A 15,900-nucleotide genomic window follows, 5' to 3' on the forward strand; every position below is an offset into this window, starting at 1 on the left:
GCAGTTTGAACATTCTTCTTGGGCCATGAATGCAGCGTAAATCCACCTTCTGTCATGTTGCTACACCCACCAGTAACACACCTGCATGCCATGGCAATAAATTAGCTCAAAATCGAAGCTCGAAGTTGCAGTCAGCTCTGTGTTTTAGTATAGCGGAAATGGCGATGAGACTGATAGACTTCCTGTGGTGACATCACAGATGTCAAGGTCGTTCACTCAGACCGCTACCTATATGAATAATTTTAATCATAAAAATTACTATATTAGATTTATTGTTAACGCTTAAAACTATTCCTATGCCATTCTTGAGGTCTCAAGGCATTTATAAACAAAAAGTGAGGCCATGGTTCTGCGTATCTCCTTTAAGGAATCGCTAACTGATTACCTAGCTGATGCTGCACTACAGTATAATATTTCCCAAACTAGGTTTAACAGGTGTGACAATGAAGCGTATGGTATAATTTCCTATTATAAGAGGCTCTCAATTCGACAGGCCTGCATATCGAACAATATATTCAACAGACAGGATGAACAGCATGCAGTTCTTCCTACATACAGCTTATTCTTTCAGACAGCATTTACCCAGCAATTTCTATCCAGGCTAGAGAAATCACAGTGGCGATTTCACAGCAGGAAGTTCATTGCTGCAGATATGAGATTCTACTCAGTAGTGAAGAATGCAGGATTTAAAAGCATGTTTGAGCTACAGAAAGCTTAGTATTCTCAATGATAGGTTTTGATAGCTATATACACTATATACAAGCTATATATAGAAGCTATATACACCCTAGGAATCCTGACTTATTTGCCAGAAAGAATCCAAAACAGTGAGGAATTGACTGAGAAGAAGCTATTTTTGTTGAACTGCTCATTAAGGCTTAATTAGTCCATAACTTCATTAATAATTGTAATTAAGCAAATCTGGATAGAAACTATACACACCCCAGGCAGACCTACCTTTCTGCCAAAAAGAATCAAAATCGGTGAAGAATTGAAGGGGAAGAAGCGATTTGTGTGGAAACTGCTCATTAGAGCTTAATTACACTATATCTTCATTATTAATTGCAATTATACAAATTTGGGTAGAAGCCATATGCACCCAAGGCAGACCTACGTTCCTGCTAAAAAGAATAAAAATCAGTGAAGAACTGAGAGAAAAGAAGCAATTTTCATGAAATGTGGACGATGATGATGACGGACAACACATGATGGCATAAGATAATTGGCCTGTTGGCCAGATGAGCTAATGAGTGATGAAGCATCATCACTGGTTTAGACTACTTTTTGAAAGAAGAGAGACATTAGGTACCGGTACCATTACATCACCTGTCAAGATCATAGTCTTATGAAAGAAGGAAGACATTACTGGTCATCATAACCTTCATTCAGCAAAGAGAATGTGCAAAAGAATATTAATTTCAAGGATTTAACTAATCAAAACAAGTAGCAATCAGAACAGCCTGCCTGTTCCAGTTTCAAGCATGCCGAACATATATTTCTATCACCCAGGTTCCATATTTCTTCCAAATCCAAGTTTTGAAACAAGGCTGTTGATGGAAAAAAATGTCAGTTAAGGCACATGACTTTAGAAAAAGATGTTTTGGGCTTGTGTCAGGCTTTTTGTTGTTCATGTGGAACTTTTGCTCTGACCTGGCAGCCCTGCTCAACAGTGAATGCCTGGCCAAAGAGCTAATGCTTAATTAGCAATGTTCATTTTGTTTCTTTGTTTTGTTTTACATTTTAATGCACAGCTTTGTTGGGGGCAGCCATAGCCTGAAGGTTAGAGAAGCAGCCTTGGGCCCAAAGGGTCACTGGTTCGATTCCTTAGAAAAAAAATTATTGCCGGAAAAATTAATGAACACTTTCCCCTCCTTCTACATCCATGGCTGAAGTGCCCTTGAGCAAGGCACCTACTGTAGCCCCCACTGCTCCCCAGGTGCTGTAGCATAGCTTCCCAGTGTGTGTGTGTGCTCAGTAAGCAAGAGAAAAAGGACTCAGTTCTTTTTGCATTCACATTGTGAGTTAATTTGAAAGAGGACTCGGTTCTCTTTCTGGTCCACTTCAGCACTATGTCAGTGGTCAGCGTGAATAGCCAGTCTCAGTTGAGGAGGAGTTGTAAAATATGGCAGTCAAGCTGGACTGTTGCTCCTTCCTGTTGTAGTTTGTAACTGATGTGATTAATGGGAAATCTCATGGAATTGTGTTCCTGATTGTTGTTTCCAGATACAGTTGAACCTCCCCTTTACTTCTCATTAAATTGAACATGATAACTGGCGGGGCGGCACGGTGGTGTAGTGGTTAGCGCTATCGCCTCACAGCAAGAAGGTCCTGGGTTCGAGCCCTGGGGCCGGCGAGGGCCTTTCTGTGCGGAGTCTGCATGTTCTCCCCGTGTCCGCGTGGGTTTCCTCCGGGTGCTCCGGTTTCCCCCACAGTCCAAAGACATGCAGGTTAGGTTAACTGGTGACTCTAAATTGACCGTAGGTGTGAATGTGAGTGTGAATGGTTGTCTGTGTCTATGTGTCAGCCCTGTGATGACCTGGCAACTTGTCCAGGGTGTACCCCGCCTTTCGCCCGTAGTCAGCTGGGATAGGCTCCAGCTTGCCTGCGACCCTGTAGAAGGATAAAGCAGCTAGAGATAATGAGATGAGATGATAACTGGCGAAATAAATTATAGTGTTCATTCAATAAATCATTGTTGGGATACATTCATATAAAGTCAGTGTTGAGTGTTTTCTACACATTTTTATCATCAGCCTGCACTATAGCAGAAAATAATGCAGTAATAAAAGGCTTCCAGTGTTATATTCACTGTTGCAGAAATCACATATCAGATTCAGGTATTTCTTAAAATTTAAAACTATTCATGTATTCTAGCATCATGTTATGTTTGTCATCGGAGATTCCAGCCAATGAGGATGATGTTCTGACATCACGAAGGCATGTACTAACTTGTGCAGTGGATGGAGGGCAACTGCAACGCATGACTCAGAAAACTGCAGCCGTTTTCCTTTCACGAGGTTTTGATGTCATGTAACATGATGACGTTCTGCAGTGGTGGTGAAAGTCAGACAGAATTTCTAATCAGCATACATTGTTTTAAATCCAGCATACATCACCTTAACTTAGTGCTGTTCAGCACCAGATTAAGTCGAACACATTTTTTTTGCATGTTCCAGTGCAATAACATGATGTCTACAAGAAAGAAAGAAAGCACAAATTTATTCATCACACACTTGTGAAATTCCTCTCTGCATTTAACCCATCTGAAGCAGTGAACACACACATGCGAGCAATGAGCACGTGTGCCCAGAGCAGTGGGCAGCCATGCTAACAGCGCCCGGGGAGCAGTTGGGAGTTAGGTGCCTCGCTCAAGGGCATCTCAGCCCAAGGCCGTCCCATATTAACCTAACTGCATGTCTTTGGACTGTGGGGGAAACCGGAGCACCCGGAGGAAACTCACGCAGACGCGGGGAGAACATGCAAACTCCACACAGAAAGGCCCCCGCCAGCCGCGAACCCAGAACCTTCTTGCTGTGAGGCGACCGTGCTAACCACTACACCACCGTGCCACTTGTCTACAACAAGCCTAGAGAGATAAAATACAATGGCAAAAGGCAAAGTGAAACTGAAGCACTGTGTTTTCACAATGCACAGGTTAAGCGAACCACAATGCAGATTTTAAGTGAACAAAAACTGAGACAACCTCCTGAGGTGGTCTCAGCTGGGTTTGTTTCAGAGTACTCTGACTTCATTTGGAGTGTTTACATATGCGCAAAAAATGCTGACTAATCACCCTGAGTTGATTTTGAAGGCTGAACGGGACCGACTGTGAAAACACTGTTTCAATTATTGTCCTTGTATAATGTTGAATGTGTTAGTCAATTAAAAATGGAAACCTAAGCCTTAGGTTTCCATTTTGCCTTAGGTCCTAAGGCATATGTTCAGCAAGTGCTTATTTTTGTTGTACCATGGTATTGTACTGTATCATATCATATCATATCATATCATATCATATCAAATTTTGTGTATCATTACCCCCTAACATTTGAATACACTATGCACTAGAAAGCACTATCAGTGCTTACTGCTACAGCAGTAGTAGAGTGTAATAATCCATATGACCTTATGGGTGAGCATGTATCCTGTCTCTTCTGAAAATGAGCTTATTTAACATTTCTGGGCCTGCGGGGTTTGGAAAGAATTGTGGAGCAAATCAGAGCATGAAATTGCGATTAGCCCCTGTTGTTTGTACCAATTGAAGGAGGCTATAGGACTTGGCATGGCCGAAGGTGTAACCTGTTTTGTTTGGCCCTGCTGAAACCCTCCCAGATGGAGTGAGCAGCTGCCATTGAGTAAATGTGAGCTGTGTGTGCACAACAAGGAGGGCTCAGGCCCTTTTTAGATTCAGGAAGCAAAGAAACAAATCTGTCGCTCACAGTCGGGAAGAGCAGCCTTGGAGAAACACCTCGAGCTAAAGCAGCAGCTCTCCAGGTTCAGCTCCACTGTTTCTGTCCTGCCTGGCTGCGATATCAGATTCAGTGAAACACCTTCACACAGTGCTGCTAGTCCTCAAGTGTGGATGAATCACACTCATAATCGAAAGATAGTCTCTTTTATTATTAGCTTTTCAGAGGAGGAACCTCCTACTGCTCTTTAAGAGGCAACAGTATTACAGCCCGGAATATGCGTGGCTATATCTAAGGGTTATAAGATCACAAAGCAGCCTGCTGGAAATCACAATCTTAGTCATTCATAGCAGGGCTGTTACTACTCCAAAGCTGATTTATTTTCCAGTAACAGCACATCTCAAAGTATTTTAATCCTCTTATACTACAGCATTTTGACAGAAAATTGCAATTATTTTATTTCTTAAATAATACACATTTCATACTTTTTACCCATTTATATTTATAGGGTTGTGGAACATTTGTGAAAGAAATTAATTCCTGTCACTTACGTTATAGTGGCTATTCTTCGTTTGCACGTGACATCATAGCTAATTATGCATGAGGCTTTGAGCCGGAAGTGGGCCATGTTGGAGGATTATACACAAATTCATGCAGCGCACATTTACTATAGACGATATGCTCAAGAGGTTGTTACGCTCAAGAATTCCTTTTGTTTCTTCGCTATGCCAACTCTTTGTGCTGTAATTGGATGCAGACACAACTCTATTGGAGACAAGGGGACTTATAAGTTCTTTAGAATTCCAGCAATTATAAATAATCATGGAGAAAAAACAAGAGAGTCGTCCACGGAGCATAGACATCAATGAGTGTTCAACATAAATCGGGCTGATCTAAGCGATGAGAAAATGTTCACTGCAGACTTGTGTGGTTTTTGCTTTATCAATGGTAAGTGCTACAAACTAGTTATTAATGAAAGATCGCAATATATAAGAAATATCAGATCGTTTAATAGCCTGGTCGTGCAGAAACTCGCTGCTGTTAAATGTGACAAAGCCGTGATCATTGAGTGTGTGATCCGACAATCAAAGGCTTCTACGATTATTTCATTTTAAAAAGAGTTGTATATCATTTTTGATGACACTGCTTTTATTTTGCTTTTTTGTTCCATTATGGAAACCAGCTGATCTCTACAATTTTACTGATCCAGACTGGGCTCCAACACACAATATGGGCCACAATAAAATCAAAAATGGTACTAAAGCAGTAGCTCGAAATGCTAGGTTTACAGAGCGCAGAAAGAAACGCAAAATTATTGAAAAATCTTCCCAAACGATCACAGAGTCCATCGACAAAGATTCATGTTAATCCACTACCTCAAATACTGCAGCCTCCTCGCCCGGTGAGGGCTCTTTTATAACTAAATATGTTATATAGTGTGTTAGATACCTATCTTTTGAAGCAGTCAAAATGATTTTTAAAATAGATTTGAGAAAGACTACAACCTTCTAAATGCACTTCCAGTCTGTATTCTTACCACTGTATATCTTACCACTGTGTGCGCACGTGTGTGTGTGTATATGTATGTGTGTATACACTACCGTTCAAAAGTTTGGGGTCACCCAGACAATTTTGTGTTTTCCATGAAAAGTCACACTTTTATTTACCACCATAAGTTGTAAAATGAATAGAAAATATAGTCAAGACATTTTTCTGGCCATTTTGAGCATTTAATCGACCCCACAAATGTGATGCTCCAGAAACTCAATCTGCTCAAAGGAAGGTCAGTTTTATAGCTTCTCTAAAGAGCTAAACTGTTTTCAGCTGTGCTAACATGATTGTACAAGGGTTTTCTAATCATCCATTAGCCTTCTGAGGCAATGAGCAAACACATTGTACCATTAGAACACTGGAGTGAGAGTTGCTGGAAATGGGCCTCTATACACCTATGGAGATACTGCACCAAAAACCACACATTTGCAGCTAGAATAGTCATTTACCACATTAGCAATGTATAGAGTGGATTTCTGATTAGTTTAAAGTGATCTTCATTGAAAAGAACGGTGCTTTTCTTTCAAAAATAAGGAAATTTCAAAGTGACCCCAAACTTTTGAACGGTGTGTGTGTGTGTGTGTGTGTGTGTGTGTGTGTGTGTGTATATATATATATATATATATATATATATATATATATATATATATATATATAAATAATCTCATTATCTCTAGCCGCTTTATCCTTCTACAGGGTCGCAGGCAAGCTGGAGCCTATCCCAGCTGACTACGGGCGAAAGGCGGGGTACACCCTGGACAAGTCGCCAGGTCATCACAGGGAATATATATCCTCCAACATGGCGGCAGTCAGTGATGCAAGCAGTTTTGGTCACGTGGTTGCATACAAAGAACATACAAGCATTCCCTCAGCAGCCTCTCTTTTTTGTTCTCTCTTGAAGTTAATAAGATAAATACAGCTTGTAACATTACCAATACATCGCAAAATGCAGTGTCCTCTGTCCTGTTGCACAAAACTTCAAGGAATAGATTTAGCTGTGACAATACAAACAATGTATTTCACAAGCACTTTGATATAAACCTGTGATTTGCCAAAGATCTCACGCAAAACTAACTTGTCATGGTACCTTCCTCCCATGTGCTACTGTAAGTTTAGGTTGCTTTATGTTCAATGGTTATAAGGTATAATTTAATTTGCTAGTTAAGGGAGATGCTGTGAGAGTTAGGTAAATTTGATGGTTACAAAAAAAACCCAAAAAAACAATGAAGCAACTTTGAAAGTGATTAACATCGAATGTGGCCTCAACAATTACCCTGCACTGGTAGCTCTCAGCAGCCCACAGTCATGTTGCCACACACAGAGCTGTGGCTGCTGTTGGGATTGTGACCTCTCCCTCCTCTCATGACCCCAGGTCTGTCTGGGTTTGACCTTTAAACATGCAGCCAAGCTTTTGCCTGGCAGCTTGAAGAGGGCCAGCCATATCAGATTTCAGGGGAAAATGTTGGAGAGTCGAGAGTGCAGGACTGTGCTGTGGAGCCTGAGTACAATGGCAGCTTTCTGTCAGGCAATGACTTCAAAGGCTCACTGAGTGACTGCTCTGAGTTAGACTTTGTTGTAGATCACTGAGGAAATTCACAGATGTTTTCTCATACGAGACACCATTACAGCAGCTCAAGTACCCAGTAGCCCCAAGCATTTCTCTCTCTCACTTCTCTCACTTCTCTCTTTCCATCTTTCCTGTTCTGGCTCTCTCTTTCCCATGCTCCCTTTCTTGTGTGTGAGACAGATGTGGAACCAATTTTTCCTTTTTTTTTCCTGCAGTCTGTTCATAAAACATAAAAAGACAATTTATTCACTTGGACCTTTTCAAGCAAGAGAACCAAATAAGGAAGCTAAATATCATTTTCTTTTTTTTCTTTTTTTAAATCTTCAAACTTGGTGATAACCAAGTGGTGCTTATCAGTAAAATGTGTTAATCACTGTGTGTGCTTTAGATACAGTTTAAATGAACGCTCATGTAGTTTAAATAAAGTCACGTGTCGATCATTTCTCATCCTGATTAATTAATCTCTCTCTCTCTCTCTCTCTCTCTCTCTCTCTCTCTCTCTCTCTCTCTCTCTCACTGCCTCCACACAGAGATTGAAATCTTCAAGACCTAACCAGTAGGTGGATATTGTATATTATAGTGTAAATCATTATTATTTTAAGTGTTTATTATGTCATCTTTGGTATGGATAATGGGATCGTCAATGTACTATTTAACTTTCAGATATGTGGATTAATTGTCAGTCTTTGTCTATTCTGCTTCAGTAATAATATTTTTTTCTTGCCACTTGCTGAAAAAAAAGATTCTGTTCATCGAACATGCTCTTTTATCTTTCACTTTAATTTTTATGGCATTATACATTTTATTCATTTCCTAAACTTATTGTTATATTTTTCTTATAGTTTATTCGTTCTGTTTAACTAGGGCTTCTCCACCAAACAACATGCCTTACCACAGCTCAGTAAACACAAATGCAAACCCAGAACTATCTGTATCCCAGGCGAATGCATGTTGTTATCCCATTTAGTAACCCTAACCATGAAAGTAGGAGTTTCTCTGGAGCATCTCTGTTGTTGAAATGATGGGAATAAGTACTAAAATACCAGTTAAGATTCAAATAAAAATGAATTTGAAATAAAAATAAACATTCCTCATTTAATGTTAGATTGCATGTGGCACTGCTGCATTTTTCTAGTGAATGTTAAGCACAAGAAAGAAAGTTAATTTTAATGGCAGTCAAGTAAATATGACAATGCTTTTGTGTTTATTGAAGATGATAAGCAGCCAACTTGCTCTGAAGACAGACATTACGCTACCTTACTTATGCTGGTAATGCTATTCCAGCCACAGACATAATCAAGATGTTTGTGCAACTGTGTTTGATCAGTCAATACCCTTCACTATTTTTAGCTCCACCCTTATGTCCTGGCTTGCTTGCATGGTACCGGAGTACAAAGGGTAACCAAATTCAGCGCAGGTAGTAATTACTGTAGTTACATTACAGCTATCTTGGCAATGGAAATAGCAACAACATGGAGGATTATGGGTAATATGCTGAGCCGTACTATGTTGCCCTGTGGAAAATATATATTTGATTGGGTTCTGGGATTGAGTTGTGACTGGGTTTTGGCATACTAACACTGAAAAGACTGTTAAATAAAGCTTTGGTCTTATGTGATTATTGCCACTTATTGTCTGAGGTCAGTGCTTGTATGCACACTTTTTTTCATAATCTGTGTTTTGTACTACACTGGCAATGAAAAATGAATAAATAAAATTCTTACTAATGAATGTTCTGTATCATTATGATTACTGGCAAGACTTTTCCCCCAGAAGTATTCTGGACACTCTATACTTTATTACTAGAGTCTAGTATTATAATCCATTAAAAGCATACAGTATATAAATGTGAATAGTTATTACAGAGATGGAATTTTCTTCCAAAATATATGGCAAAACGTTTGTGGACACCTGATTATCACGCCTATATGTGCTCACTGAACATCCCATTCCAGATTTTTATCCCTCTTTGCTGTTATTATAAGCTCCACTCTTCTGGGAAGGTTTTCCACTAGATTTTGGAGTGTGGCTGTGCAGATTCATGATTATTCAGCCACAAGAGGATTAATGAGGTCAGGAACTGACGTCAGGCCAGGAAGCCTGGAGTGCAGTCAGTGTTCCTGTTCATCCCCAAGGTGTTCAGTTGGGTTGAGGTCAGGGCTTTGCGCACTCATGTTCATCCACTCCAATCTGAAAACCATATCTTCATGGAGCTCACTTTGTGCACAGGAGCGTTATCATGCTGGAGCAGGTTTGGGCCTGTCAGTTCCAGTGAAGGGAAATTGTAATTCTACAGCACACAAATGCAATTTACAATTTTTTTCTTCCTACAACACAACAGTTTCGGGAAGAATCACATATGGGTGATGATGGTCAGGTGTATGTAAGTAAGTCTTATTTACAATGCACATTTACAACAAAAACAGTTGCCCAATGTTCTATAGGTACAAAAGAATAAAATTATAAAATAACAAAAAACTAAAAGTACAGACAGGGCCCAATTAATAAATAACAATACTAAGAGATATTATTATTATTATTATTATTATTATTATTATTATTATTATTATAGGAAATGTTCAAAAAGCAAGCATGAAAAGATATGTTTTTAGTTTAACTTCAGGCGATAAATGTTATATTCTATGCAAGGTTTTTATTCACATATTGTAATAAATGTTTTTTTTTCTGTTTGTTTTAAAGTGATTTGGAAGCTGTAGGAGTGAAAAAGTAGATACATCACATTTGCAGCTGTTTGTAACAAAACATTCTGTGGAGTGCAAAGTTGTGAGTTCATAGAAAGCTTTTGCACTTCATGGGTTTTTTTGTTTTGTTTTTAATAGAAATATCTCATGACCTTACCAATCAGCAGCAATGTCCTTAATGTTATATCCGTTGTTGTTATAGCCACTGGACTATAATGCTTGTGTAATATTACACTATAATGCTTATAGTGTAATACACTGTTAGTTCTGTCTCTTTCATAAGATAAAACCCTATACACTTATAAGTGACAAGTAAAGACTGATTGTAGCTGATTATTCTGGATATGTCGTTTAAGTGCCTGTTTTAAGACATTTGCATGTACCAAATTTCAATCAGTTACATGCAAATTTGCCTTAATTAAACTTTGCCATTTCTCAAAAATGTCTCCGATTCACCTGATGATTATAGTTCTATACTTCATACTGTTAAAGATGAAGAGCCAATAGAAAGAAATGTTGTAACGTTATGCATCCATTGCAGGAAAGTTGAGATTGCCCTGTGCCCAGTAGGAATCCCCAGTTCACCCCTTGACTGGGAATACAATAATCCCTTCAAAGGAAGCAATCCACTTCCACATTAATCACTGAAAACTTAGGAGTCCTTACAGAAATGCAAAATTTAAAAAAAAAAAATCTCTATCACCATATAATAGAGCAAACTGAGCACATTTTTTAAGTTTGATGCTAAGTTTACTTCTCACTTGTTTGTTTCACATTGCCATTAGTCGTTTAACTATCGAATGACTGAAATGCTGCACATTATTTTTATTTAGCATGATACCTTGTTGTTAAATGTATAGGGCATACATATGGATTAGTTGCATGGTACGATAAGATATATAAAGATCATTGACTATACTGAAAGCACTACCATAGTAAATTTTATGTCAAATTGACTAAAATGGCTTTTACTGTTTAATATTGTAGTGCGTTTGATACTGCTTAATACGACAGTTGGACCACTTGAGATTGGGTTGCTTAGATAGCTGATGTGTAGACAAGTAGGTGGAGAAGTGGGTGGGTGATTGGAAAACTGTTTCCTTTCACTAAAGATTGAATCTCCTCCCTCAGAGTATCTTAAACTGGATTCCAAATAGCACCCTGCTGTCTATAATTTCAATATAGGCTATTAAATACTAGCTTTTACACCCTAGATAGCAACTACGTGTCTAATAGGGAGCCATTTGGGATTCAGGCTCAACTTTTCAAGGAAACGCCAAAAGAAAAATGTCATGCTTTTTGACACTTTGACGCCTTTAATTAGCAGAGCTAGTCAACTATGACACCTTAATCACTTGACAAGTGGACTACTGAGGCATCATTTGTCATTTGTTCATGAGAATTCCCATACAGTGGCTTTCAATTAGGGATGACTGTGTGAGCACTTCTTCTTCTTCTTCTTCTTAAGTTAATACTGTAGTATGTTTGTTTTATACCATTTGAAGTGATTGATTGATTGATAATTAATGATTTCTTTTGACATTAGGGTCAAAACGAAGAAGCCTGAAGGATGCCCCCCTTTTTTTTTATTTCTTATACCTTACTTTATGTTAAGAGTTTTAACAAGAGCTGGTGTTCTGAGTTTTCCCTGTTATGGCTTGTTTTAGAAACAAATGGGTCGAATCCTGATTAACTTTGTGTTGAATCGCATTATGCTGTCTCTTTCGCCTCCCCCCATGAAGCTATCTAACAAGGCTCGTACCAATAGATTTGTGCAGATAACACGGGGGCATTGTGGCGACGGGCAGCGCTACAAATCCTTAATTACAGCATGGGGGGATCGGGTGACTCCGCCATCCAATACCGGGCTCCCCGCGCCGAGAGGGCTCTTTGATCAAGAAAATCCAATTATTTGTGTATATACATTTCCCACATAGTGATTACTTCATTAATTGTCCCGCCTTTATCTCCACCCTGCCCATCCCCCCTAATAATCAGCCCTTTTATCCAGACCAACAAACACACCATAGGAGCTTTGTGGATTCAAAGGATTTGCTTCCCGCTCTCAAAGAGCCGCTATTCTTTGATGATTGGGCAGCGGCAAACTTCAAAGTAATAAATCTTCCTCCTGACTGGCTGGCGGCCCACCAAAGTCCTTATCAAATCCTAAGAAGTGATCCTTCAGTCCCTCAGATGGTCCAAGGATATCTGGAGGAGAGGAAGCGCAGGGACTGCACTTTTCTACAGGAGCACGCTTTTGTGTTTCCCAGCGCTGCGACTCTTCGCCTGACACTGTAAGGAAAAGCGCAAAGACAGACAAAGTTGGCCATGGCAGCGGTGGCGGTGCTGAGGAACGACAGTCTACAGGCGTTTCTGCAGGTTCGTGTGACATTTTAAAAATATATATATATATCTGTTAGAAAAGTGGCTGATATAGTGGATAATACAGATTTACACGAATTTTGATCGGTTTGCAATCATTTTCCTCGATTTGTGAGAGCACTTTTATTTTATACACCAATAAACACGTCTTTTATTTAACTCCACTCTTTTTTTTAATAAACTTGCATCCGTTTTGTGTTAAAACTGGCAGCATATCAGAGGTTCTGTATGGCAAAGTTGGGCATCGGACTTTTTTTTTTCTCTCTCTCTCTCTCTCTCTCCATTGTCTCCTCATATGCTAACTTTATAACATGTCTTCTTCTTTCTGGATCATCCAGGACCGTACTCCAAACTCTTCACCTGAGAACAACAAGCATTCACCTCTGGCGCTTTTAGCAGCCACGTGTAACCGGATCGGGCACCATCATCACCACCATCACCACCACCACCACGCATCCAACCCAGCTGAATTCATCCAAGTTCCGTACGACGCGACCCTGGGCTCTCCATCGCGCATTTTCCATCCGTGGAGTAACGAGGCGAATCCTCAGCCCGCTCTTTCCAGCAGTTCCTCTTTCGGACTATCATCTAAAGCGCCACTTTCCGCTCATCTCCAAGGCTCCTACAGCTCTCCCCATGAGCTGCCCTTAACCCCTCCGGCAGAGCCCTCGTACCCTTACGATTTTTCACCGGTCAAGATGCTGCCCTGCTCCGTGCAGTCATTACAGGCCACGTGTCCGCCGACTTACGTCCCCGCTGTGACGTACACGGCTCCAGCGCCCATGCCACCCGCCGTGCCAACTTTTGTAGCTGGCCACTCGGGCCTGGTGCCCCAACAGCAGAGACAGCTGTCCCCAAATCCGGCCGAGGACATCCCGTGGTGGAGTTTGCAGCAGGGCAACGCTGTAAGTCACCCGTCGTCCCTGGCTCCTCACCGTTTTCCTCTTCAGAGGGGTTTAATGCTTGGCCACACGGACTTGGCGCAATACCAGAGTCAGATCGCTGCTCTTCTGCACCCCAAATCCCCTCTCGCTTCAGCGCGCCGGTGCCGCAGGTGTCGCTGCCCGAACTGTCAGTCGTCCAACTCGAGCGATGAACCGGGTAAAAAGAAGCAGCACGTGTGCCACGTTCCCGGCTGCGGCAAAGTTTATGGCAAGACTTCGCACCTAAAAGCGCACCTTCGCTGGCACTCCGGAGAGAGGCCGTTCGTGTGCAACTGGCTCTTCTGCGGGAAAAGTTTCACCCGGTCCGACGAGCTGCAGAGGCACCTGAGGACGCACACCGGAGAGAAGCGCTTCGCCTGTCCCGACTGCTGCAAGAGGTTCATGAGGAGCGACCACTTGGCCAAGCACGTGAAAACACATCAGAACAAGAAAGCCAAACCTCACGAAAAGAGCGCCGAACACGTTAAACGGGAAGACACGAGACACATATAAAGGACTAAAAGAGCGACTGGTGCGGTATCCGGTACTCCTGACAGCGCACAGGGCATCAAGTGGACTTTCTTAAATGTTTCAGCTTTCTTAACAACCAATGCAAGTTGTTTCTTTTTAAGGCGTGAAAAGTCGCACTACTCTGGAAGCTACATTTCTGGACTTGTAAATATGATTTCAAGTCTGTCCATCAGCTCTCATGGGGACTTTGAAGGATGTTTCATATCCCTGTGCTGCCCATATATCACTAGCAAGTTTTGAACTTGTGCTAAAGATCTTTGTCTTCGGTGGAAGAGCTCACATTGATTGTAAATATATATATTTAATAGCTTTTGTTGAAGGAAAGTGTCAGTTTTCGCTCCTTGTGGGGTGTTTTAGCATGCTATATTGAAAACAAGCTGTTAAATTGCTGTGTAAAAATAAAGAACTTGTTCGTCCACTTACTGTTGAGTAGTAAGAAGGTTTCACATCAGGGTGAGGGGGAAATACAGTTTAAGATCTTATAATCCACTTTGTGGTTTTAGCAAGCCCTTAAAGTAAACATAACATCAATGTAGAAGTGTTAGTTTATATAAATGGAATAATTATTACTATATTGTTTGATACCAACTTTTACTTCATAGTTAACAACCTAATATTATTATAGCTAAAGGGAAGATAGTATACCATAATATTAGCCATGTGCATATCACAGGCGATGGCATCTGAAGTTTGGATAAGTTGGCTGGCACAGCTTTAAATCAATCGATAATTTAAAATATATGGATGTCCATAAAGTTGGCTCATTTTATAAAGGTGGTGCTGTATTTAAATTTAAGGTGATTTGCCCCCATACTATTTTTATGGACAATGCAAAAGTCATATTTGTCTGTTTTAGTGAAAACATGTTTAAAAAGATTGAGCTGTTTAACTCTACTAAGTTGCATTTAATTCATTTGTGTAACTTTAAAAAAAAAATCCTGTGAAAGTTATACTCCTTCATTTGTTGGGGTTTGCAGTAAACTCAGTACCTGTACAGAACCGCAACATGATTTTTTTTCTTTAGATTAACTTCTTCATTAAGTCACCTGGAGACCAAAACAATCCGGGATAAAAATGAATGTAGCAGAATTGCTCACAATATAGATTCCTGAAAAGAATATACATCATAATTAATAGGCTTCCTGGCTGAACTTTTTAAGCTGTTCTCTGGTACACAGTGAAAGAGACCTTACTGCAAAAATATGGATTGTCCTTATGGAATGAGATGGCCATTGTACAAAACTTCATAAGCGTTTCGGGACACGAAATTAGGACAGAAAGCTACTGTAATTTCTGTGTAGAGGTCTTGAAGGCCTGAGAGTGTAATGAATTTCCAGACAATTCAGAGGCTGAACTGTAGTTGTCGTGTACACTCTTAGAAAAGGGTTCTTTAATGATGTCTTTGCTTCCTACCTAATAGGACTATAGTTGGAACCCTTTCTGATGAAGAAAAGCTCTGTATGGTTCTACACAGCATAATTAAGGGTTGCTCTAGAGGGATAACTGGAGAACCCTTAAGATTTTACCTTTTTCTACAAGTGAATACAAACTTTTGTATGCCAACTAGAGCAAACATGGATGATGGATGCAGGTCCACCAACTAGTGGTTCTTCAAACTGGTGAAAATGCTGTTATTATTCATGTCCTTATCTTCTAATATTACCAAAGAAACATTTATTGACACCACTACAGCATCACCTTGACAGTCCAGGACAAATCAGTATACAATTTTATTGAAGTTCTGTGAGATCCTGTGGTTCTTTTATCCTTGGAGACCTTTACAACTGGATGTTTTATCTTCCCGTGGTAAGCAGCAATCATGAACTTGAATAATCATG

General features: G+C 40.2%; 1 protein-coding gene across 1 annotated transcript; it reads left to right on the forward strand.

The window, feature by feature from the left end:
• The first annotated feature begins 12,433 nt into the window (after positions 1-12,433).
• sp5a (Sp5 transcription factor a) lies at positions 12,434-14,615 on the forward strand. Its single transcript, XM_060928788.1, has 2 exons — positions 12,434-12,605; positions 12,947-14,615. The coding sequence occupies exons 1-2, from the start codon at positions 12,555-12,557 to the stop codon at positions 14,042-14,044; spliced, it is 1,149 nt and encodes a 382-aa protein (XP_060784771.1). The 5' UTR covers positions 12,434-12,554; the 3' UTR covers positions 14,045-14,615.
• Positions 14,616-15,900: the final 1,285 nt, after the last annotated feature.

Source organism: Neoarius graeffei, chromosome 9 (assembly GCF_027579695.1).
Source record: "Neoarius graeffei isolate fNeoGra1 chromosome 9, fNeoGra1.pri, whole genome shotgun sequence".
NCBI lineage: Eukaryota > Metazoa > Chordata > Actinopteri > Siluriformes > Ariidae > Neoarius > Neoarius graeffei.

What these genes read in the sequence shown, in the direction of transcription:
- sp5a (XM_060928788.1), top strand. Translation starts at nt 12,555, where the DNA reads ATGGCAGCGGTGGCGGTGCTGAGGAACGACAGTCTACAGGCGTTTCTG. An exon ending in GTCTACAGGCGTTTCTGCAG is followed by an intron (nt 12,606 to 12,946) that starts GTTCGTGTGACA and finishes TGGATCATCCAG; the next exon opens with GACCGTACTCCAAACTCTTC.